The sequence below is a fragment of the Xenopus laevis genome, chromosome 9_10S (genome assembly GCF_017654675.1).
Source record: "Xenopus laevis strain J_2021 chromosome 9_10S, Xenopus_laevis_v10.1, whole genome shotgun sequence".
NCBI classification, from domain to species: Eukaryota; Metazoa; Chordata; class Amphibia; order Anura; family Pipidae; genus Xenopus; species Xenopus laevis.
The window spans coordinates 117,069,766-117,078,890 of record NC_054388.1 but is presented as its reverse complement, the minus strand read 5'-3'; the positions used below and the strand labels follow the sequence as shown (position 1 = coordinate 117,078,890).

The 9,125-nt window shown below is 46.0% G+C and overlaps 1 protein-coding gene across 1 annotated transcript; it reads right to left on the bottom strand.

Moving 5' to 3' along the window:
• Positions 1-314: 314 nt before the first annotated feature.
• Positions 315-4,486, bottom strand: LOC108704215 (elongation factor Tu, mitochondrial). The gene is made up of 11 exons (XM_041578589.1): positions 4,384-4,486; positions 4,120-4,157; positions 3,098-3,257; positions 2,694-2,860; positions 2,498-2,602; positions 2,260-2,424; positions 2,024-2,156; positions 1,847-1,951; positions 1,570-1,721; positions 1,206-1,325; positions 315-987 (listed from the first exon to the last, which is right to left on the bottom strand). Exons 1-11 carry the CDS (start codon positions 4,421-4,423, stop codon positions 814-816), a joined length of 1,359 nt encoding a protein of 452 aa, XP_041434523.1. The 5' UTR covers positions 4,424-4,486; the 3' UTR covers positions 315-813.
• Between the last annotated feature and the right edge of the window lie 4,639 nt (positions 4,487-9,125).

The following is a 9,125-nucleotide window of genomic DNA, read 5'->3' as shown; positions in this document are numbered from 1 at the left end:
GTGAAGAGACTGTAGAGCAGGTGACCCACTACCTTCCATCAATTTATCTGAGGCTTTATGGATCCTGAATACAAGATCTGATATTACTCAGCTGTATCGTTTCAACTCCTAATCATTGGATAAAGCAATGGCCATACGATGGTTCATCCCAATTTGTCAGTTTTCCATACATTTAATGCAGGTCTATCCAACCACGTGTGACGAGACCACAGAAACCACCACTATCCCCGGGACCAGACCATTTCATACACGTGGGTGTAATTACATCGAGATCCATCTACTCACAATATAATAAAGATATAATAGGACACAAGTCAACCACCAGATTACATTTAATTTAATAAAAAGTATTTGAAACAATATTAAGGTCAACACTTCAAGTAACAACTATACAAAGTATCCAAAACACATAACCCCCCCATAATTGAAATAAATAAATTTTTTATTAGTAGTAATGAAGACGAGGCAGACTAATTGTATATAATACACAAGTACAATTCATTTCACAAGTCTGTTCCTGAAACGCGTAAGGCCAAGTATTTCTGCACAATCTTACAATAAAATCTGCCTTTTTCTGAGTTTCCTCCTGTGTGATTATCGAATGTTGCCAGTGGGGACGTGCGGACTGAGCACCCGGGGTACCTACGGGAGCAGCTAAAGGGGGTGAGTTTGGAGCGGTCCTAATTGGTTTTGGTTATTCAGGGGGACAGAGATTTGGGGGGTGGGGGGAGATACTAAGAGCTGTGTTGGCTTTGAGCCAATAGGAACAGTTGTTCATTGATCCTCCCCCCAGAATAGTTCATTTTGTGGGGTTCAGCCTCCCCAATTCACTTCATCATCTGGTGACATCTGCAAGATCTCCGTGACCAGGCCGGTGCCAATAGTGCGGTTCCCGTCCCGCAGGGTAAAGCGCTGACCGATCTCTAACACCATTGGCTGTCGGAGGGTCAGTGTGAGGGCCGTGTCTTCTCCTGGCATCACCATCTCCTGTAATGGGACAGCCCGTGAGCAGGGGGTACAGAGACTACACATACTGATAGCGGCACGCTCTGGGTAAGGGACGGATGAAGCAAATGTTACACCAGCCTCTTATGAAAACCTGAACTTTTGCCTCTGGTTCCAGACAAAGGGCAGATCAGCTTGAAAGAAGTGGCAGAGAATTGAGCCAATGAGAAGCAGTGAGGGCGGGTACAAATGAGACCAACCTTATTATTGGGCAGAGTGACCCGACAGGACATGTCCCACGTCAGAGAGAACATCACCGGCAGGAAGTTACTGACAAACGGCTTGTGTCGCCCCCCTTCATCTTTACTCAGGATATAAACCTGCAAAAACCAAGAAGCACCAGACTGAGAGCAACTCCCTGCCAACCTCATCTACATCTCTTACATTGCAACTCAACCCTGTACTGGTCCAGATCCCAGGAAAGCCAGAGACCTGTCTTGGGTCAGATCCCAGGAAAGCCAGAGACCTGTCTTGGATCAGATCCCAGGAAAACCAATGAAGACCTGTACTGGGTCAGATCCTGGAAGGGTAGACCCCAGAATTGAAAGAAACCTCAGCAGATACCTGGGCCTGAATCTTCTGGTGAGGTCGGATAGATCCAGGTTTGCACATGACCATCCCGCGTTTCACATCCTCCCTCTTTAATCCTCTCACCAACGCTCCAAGGTTGTCTCCTGCTTCTGCCCGGTCCAGGTTCTGATGGAACATCTCAATGCCTGCAAGATGGGGGCAGGGAAAGGCAGCAGCATGAGCACAAAATGAGGGGTCTCCCCTAGTGGTGAGGGATAAGAGTAAGAAGGGGCTGGGGGGTCAGGCACTGCTCCCACTACTCAAGCTTTACCTGTTACAACAGACTTGATGTGTTTGTTGCGCCCAACGAATTCGCACTCATCTCCCTTCTTAATGATTCCCCGCTCCAGAGTCCCAGTAACCACCGTCCCTCTGCCTGGAAACCAATAAGATCACGGGGTCAGAACCATGAGGTGCACATGGCTGGTCTGCAGGGGGGGCTACTTACCTGGTATTGAGTAGACGCCCTCCACGGGCAACAGGAAGGACTTGTCCAGCTCCCGAGGGGGCACAGGAATGTAGGTGTCCACTGCATCGAGCAGCTTCATGATGGAGTTCAGCCCAATGTCCATGTTCCGGTTCTGTAACAAGTGACCTTTATGAGTGGGCGGGACTAAATACCGGGATCCAATGAGATGCCAAGCAGGAGAAACCCCCAGACAGTAGCTCATTGGGCACACTTACCTCCAGTGCGCAGAGGGCGGAGCCAGTGATAATGGGCGTGTTCTCCCCATCGTATCCAAACTCAGTGAGCAGCTCCCGCACCTCCAGCTCCACCAGGTCCAACATCTCCTTGTCATCCACAGCGTCGGCCTTGTTAATGTACACCACTATGTTGGTCACGCCAATCTGCAACGGGAACCGGCGTGAGACAAGCCAACGTGTGGAGTATCGGGGTACGTGGAGATTGGGGGGCACTTACCTGTTTGGCCAGAAGCAGGTGCTCCCGGGTCTGTGGCATCTGCCCGTCAGTGGCAGCAACAACCAGAATACAGCCGTCCATCTGAGACGTCCCCGTGATCATGTTCTGCTCGGGGGGTACACGACAGTCAGGAATGGGGGGCACAAAAACCTGGGCTTCTCCAGCCAATCAGCTTCCAAGCCCACAGCACACTCACCTTGACGTAATCTGCGTGCCCGGGGCAGTCTGTGTGGGCATAATGTCTGTTGGCCGTGGCATATTCCACGTGGGAGGCATTAATAGTGATGCCACGCGCCTTCTCTTCAGGGGCATTGTCGATCTCCTCGTACTTCTTGAACTGGGCACCCCCCGCCTCCGCCAGAACTGAAACCATAAATAGGAAACAATTGGGGGTGGAGCCAAATGCATTTGGGGTACATGCCCCCTACCTCCCCACAAGTGCCCCTCCCACTGGCACAGAAATGTCCGTCATCGGCCCTGGACCCACCTCAGCTGGAAATGGACTTACTCCCCCGGACTTACTCTTCGCATCGGATTTACTCTTAGCCACAACTTACTTGTAGCCTTGGACTGACTCTTAGTAACGACAGTTAGACTTACTCTTAGTAATTGCAGCAGTGAGGGTGGTCTTGCCATGATCCACGTGGCCGATGGTGCCGATGTTGACGTGAGGCTTGTCCCTGACGTACGTCTTCTTGGCCTCGGAGGCAAAAGTGCGGCACATCAGGGGGTAGAATTGGCCAGGGGGGCGGGGCCATGACTGTTACACACAAGAGACACGTCACAACATGGCGACACCTCTATACACTTGCACCTCCCACCTCTGATGTCACAAAGGGGCGGAGCAGAGCAGCCTGACTCATTACACAGCAGATTTTAAAGGGATCCTGTGATAGGAAAACATGGTTTTTTTCATAACACATCAGTTAATAGTGCTGCTCCAGCAGAATTCTGCACTGAAATCCATTTCTCAAAAGAGCAAACTGATATTTTTATATTTAACTTTGAAATCTGACATGGGGCTAGACATATTGTCAATTTCCCAGCTGCCCCCAGTCATGTGACTTGTGCTCTGATAAACTTCAGTCACTCTTTACTGCTTTACTGCAAGTTGGAGTGATATCACCCCCTCCCTTCCCCCCCAGCAGCCTAACAACAGAACAATGGGAAGGTAACCAGATAACAGCTCCCTAACACAAGATAACAGCTGCCTGGTAGATCTAAGAACAACACTCAATAGTAAAATCCAGGTCCCACTGAGACACATTCAGTTACATTGAGAAGGAAAAACAGCAGCCTGCCAGAAAGCATTTCTCTGCTAAAGTGCAGGCACAAGTCACATGACCAGGGGCAGCTGGGAAATTGACAATATGTCTAGCCTCATGTCAGATTTCAAGATTGAATATAACAAAATCTGTTTGCTCTTTTGAGAAATGGATTTCAGTGCAGAATTCTGCTGGAGCAGCACTATTAACTGATTCATTTTGAAAAAAACATGTTTTCCCATGACAGTATCCCTTTAATGTCACGGTTTGAGGAGTGAGAAGAAGCAGAGACTACAGACAGACAGACAGACAGAGACAGACAAGTCGAATGGGCGGAAGTGAGGCGACAGGACCTACCGCTGAGTTCAGACTGGGAGAGGAAAGGCCGGGCACAACTGCAGAGAGACCAGAGAGACACTTGTGACCAATGACAGTCTGAGGGGAGGAGACACGTGACACACACACAGCGTTACACACAGCGAGGAGGACTGTACCAAGTTACAAGGATGCTGGGGGTGACCGTTAGAATCATGTGACCTTTAGCGGGATCCCCTGCGCCCCCAAGCGCAGAAAACATCCCTCACAACCCGGTTTTAGCGCCTGCGCTACAAATGAACTCACCGGCTCTTCTACACGCACACAGCACCACGCGCGCCGCCATCTTGCCTCAGCCAGGAAGTGCTTGCGCGGAACCGGAAGATAAAAGCCGTTGTGTCCGGGCGGCCATCTTGGGTGGGGAAAAGACCGGAAAGGCCAGTGGTGCGTCCCTGTGTCACTGACACACACATAATTATTTCAGGAAGGGATGTTCACACAAAGCACATTTGGGTTTCATGTTTCAATGAAAAGGAATTTTATTATACGGGATTTAACGTGTAGGTGACAGGTCCCTATAACTGGTACATAAAACTATGCTCCGCCCCTTTCCCTGCCCATGTGACTCAGCGCAGCCAATGGGAGCCTCACAAACACTGAAAAGCTTCCTGTGTTATAACTCCTCATTGTCATTACTGATTCCTTCAGTCTTCCATCCATTCCCTTTTCTCTATCAGCTCCTCTGTCACTGGAGACTCAACTCCATCACCTGCACTTTTACTTCTACTCACTCCTCTACTCACACTTCTACTCACTCCTCTACTCACTCCTCTACTCACATCTCTACTCACACTTCTACTCACTCTTCTACTCACTCCTCTACTCACTCCTCTACTCACTCCTCTACTCACATCTCTACTCACACTTCTACTCACTCCTCTACTCACACTTCTACTCACTCTTCTACTCACTCCTCTACTCACACTTCTACTCACTCCTCTACTGACTCCTCTACTCACATCTCTACTCACACTTCTACTCACTCTTCTACTCACTCCTCTACTCACTCCTCTACTCACACCTCTACTCACTCCTCTACTCACATCTCTACTCACACTTCTACTCACACCTCTACTCACAGGTCTACTCACACTTTACTTCTACTTGTACTGGTAGAGCCCCAGTGTCCCAGAGCCGCTGATGATTGTCTGGTGATTGTGCAGAGCTGGAGAATCGTTTGTGTGTCACAGAGATGAATTAAGGTTTAAGTTGCACCTCCCTATTTATTATTCACTCACTGACTCCCAATGTCCAGCCAATAGTAAATCAGTAGAAAGGATATTTATTATCTGCTAAACCAAAGGGTTGAAGTAAAAAGCCAGAATTCTGTGGAAGTTTTGATGTAAATGGGCAGAGTTATTGGATGAAGTGAAGTTCTTGAGTCTGACGTTACAGAGAGACAATTAATCACATGGACCTGGTGCCTCTTGATCCTCTGGGAAGAAGAAATGTGGAAGGAACGTTGTGAATCTTTCCCAACAACAAGAAGAAGAACATCGGAGGGTGAGGGACTATTAGAACTTCTTCTCTTGAGCTTCTCCAGAGGGGAGACCAACAATGAATTACAGGTTATGGCTCTGGAGTCCATGGGGTTTATTTCATTATAAATCAATTGTGGGGGAGGGAGAATTAATTACTGGCACTGTATATAAATCTCCATCACTTCTCATGCCTCGGGGGGGCAATTTGGTCCCCAAATGGGACATTCTATTCCAAATCAAACCAGGAAGAAAAATGGCTGAAATGTGTGTTATTCCTTTAGAGAAAGTGAAGGGAATATTATTGTTCTTTCCCAACTCATTGACTGGATCAAGTTTGTGTTGCTTTGAATGAGGGAACTAATATTGAGTTGTAGAACAGTGTTTGTGTGTTGTATGGACTCCACCAACTTCCAACAACCTCTTCCACAATTCCAAATGCATTTCTTGCTTTTGCTTCACACCCCACAAGTTTTCTATTGGATTGGGGGGGCATAAGGTCAGTCTTGTTGGGGTGTTTGGCCGCTGATGTTCCCCCATTTCAGGGGCATTTGCTGTTGGGCATAAGGCAACCTGACAAGTCCGAGGAGAGAATATGGGAACTTCATGACTCTGAACCTCAAGTGTCCTTCCCATCTGAGCCATCATTTCTCTTACTTCTCTTGTACTTTAGTCATTTATCTGGATCCTTAGCATTACAGTCAGTAAGATCAGCTCTTGCTTCATTCAATCACAACTATCCATAGTGTATCTATCAAGATAGTAAGTAAGGTTTATCAAGTTCAACCTTTTAACTTTTTTTAACCTGCCTAACTGTCAGTTGATCCAGAGGAACACAAAAAACCCATCTGAAGCCTCTCCAATTTGCCTCAGAGGGGGAAAAATTCCTTCCTGACTCCAAAATGCAATGGGACCAGTCCCTGGATCAACTTGTACTATGAGCTCTCTCCCATATCCCTGTATTCCCTCACTTGCTAAACACCATCCAACCCCTTCTTATACCTATCTAATGTATCAGTCTGTACCCCTGATTCACTTCCCAGCTCTCCCTGTAACACCCCTTTCCCTCCTCTAATCTCATTGGCTCCCTCCTGTCTGCTGGGAGGAGCTACTGGTGAATAAAGCATCCGACCCTTCCTTGTACCTATCTCATGTATCAGCCTGTACCCCTGATTCACTTCCCAGCTCTCCCTATAACACCCCTTTCCCTCCTCTAATCTCATTGGCTCCCTCCTGTCTGCTGGGAGGAGCTACTGGTGAATAAAGCATCCTACCCTTCCTTGTACCTATCTAATGTATCAGCCTGTACCCTTAAACCAAAACTGTAGGGCATATTCTAGATGGGGCCTTACCAGTGCTCTATACAGTGGGACCCCCTCCTCCCGTGACTCTCTGCCCCATTTAATACAAGTCAAGACCTTATTTGCCCTTGATGCTGCTGACTGGCATTACTTGCTACAGACAAGTTTATTATCTACAAGGACTCCAAGCTCCGTCTCCATTATGGATTTGCCTAGTGCAGTCCCATTAAGGGTATAAGTGGATATTGTTACATCCCAGGTGCAGGACTTTACATTTATCAACATTGAATCTCATTTGCCACTTAGCTGCCCAGATTGCCAGTTAGTCAAGATCCTGTTGCAAGTGCCACATCCTGGATGGAATTAATTGGGCTGATAGTTTTGTCTCATCTGCAAACACTGATACATTACTTACAACACCCTCCCCTAAGTCATTAATGAACAAGTTAAATAAAAGTGGCCCCAATACTGAGCCCTGAGGGACCCCACTAAGAACCTTACTCCAAGTACAGAATGTACCATTCAATCAATTGGTCAGACTTACTGGTCTATAATTGCCAGGCTGAGATCGTAATCCCTTTTTAAATATTGGAATAACATCAGCTTTTCTCCAATCCATAGGCACCATAGCAGATGACAGTGAATCTGAGAAAATCAGAAATAGGGGCTGGTCTAAAACTGAACTAAGCTCTCTTAGAACCTGGGGGTGTATGCCATCAGGCCCTGGAGCCTTGTTTACGTTCATTTTTATTAAAGCTTTATGAATCATATCCTGAGTCAGCCTAGATTGAGCTGAGCCATCAGTGCAGCTATAAAATGAATGCACACATTAAGGATGTGAAAGATGTGGAGCTCACCCTCATTTAAATAGTGTCTCTCTCTGTTCAGTCGCTGCTCTCACTGGAATCCGGTACTCCTACCCGGAACCAGTATGTTATAAAACAAACGCGTTTCATGCCAACTACCACGGCACTTCCTCAGTGAGTATGAGGAAGTGCCGAGCTAGTTGGCACGAAACGCGTTCGTTTTATCACCCACCCACTGCCACTGTGAATCACTTGGTGTGTTCAAATAAAAGCCGTATTGATATTTAAAAAAGTAAGGACTCCTTTGGATGTTCTTGGTCAGCGCAAATGTGCGGGTAATTTTGATGTGCAGCTATAAAGTGAGCCTGGGAACTCAGACTCCTCTATTGTATACACTGAAGAAAATAACTGATTTAACACATTTGCCTTATCTGTATCTGTTACAACCATACTGGTACCATTATTTAAAGGAGCAACACTCTCAACCTGCATCTTTTACTATTAATATGCTTAAAAAAGGTTTTAGGGTTAGTCTTAGCCTCAGCCGCAATGAGCTCCTCATTTCCTTTCTTTGCCTTCCGGATTGCTGTTTTACAACATATATGATAGTGTTTATATTCATAAAAGAAGAAAAGAATTCAGTAGTGAACCCCCCTGTTCAAGTAATTATCCGCTATACGGATTCTTTTCTTCTTAAATGTATTTTAACTTTACTTTGGGGGGGGAGCTCCGGGTGAACTTTCCCTTAAATATACTGGGTAATTATATGAATGTTACACTTCTAGCTGCAGCTTTGGGATATTTTTTTCTTATGTTTATATTTATTAAATGCAGCTTTTGTCCCTACAGATTTGTAGTTATTAAATGCCTTTCTCTTCTTTCCCATTAACTTCTTTACTTCTGTATTAAGCCACACAGGATGATTCTTAGAGCTTCTACGTTTAGTCCTTAAGGGAAAAAATTGAGAACAGTAATGATTTAATATCAGTGTAAATGACAACCATTTCTGTTCTGTGTTTTTAGCTGAAAACCTAATGCCCCAATCAATACTCTGTAGGGCAGCCCTCAAGGCACTAAAATTAGCTTTTCCAAAATTCCTGGTTTTTGTTGCCCCAGTATATATTAGTTTTTTGCACCAGACATTAAATGATATAACATTATGGTCACTATTACCCAGGGGTTCAATGACTTGCACATTTGCTATAAGTTCTGGCTCATTAGAGATCACTAGATCCACAATAGCATTTTTTCTGGTTGGCTCCTCAACAACCTGTGCCATAAAATTGTCATGTAACAGTTTATAAACTTGTTCCCATTAACTGATCTGGCAGTACTGTTGCTCCAGTCAATATCTGGCTAATTAAAATCCCCCATTATCATTACTTTACCCAAACTAGCAGCCT

Coding starts and splice junctions, on each gene's coding strand:
- LOC108704215 (XM_041578589.1), bottom strand. CDS start 4,423: ATGGCGGCGCGCGTGGTGCTGTGTGCGTGTAGAAGAGCCG. Junction 3,258..4,119: donor CTCCCAGTCTGAACTCAGCG/GTAGGTCCTGTC, acceptor TGTGTGTAACAG/TCATGGCCCCGCCCCCCTGG. Junction 2,157..2,259: donor CCGCCCTCTGCGCACTGGAG/GTAAGTGTGCCC, acceptor CACTTGTTACAG/AACCGGAACATGGACATTGG.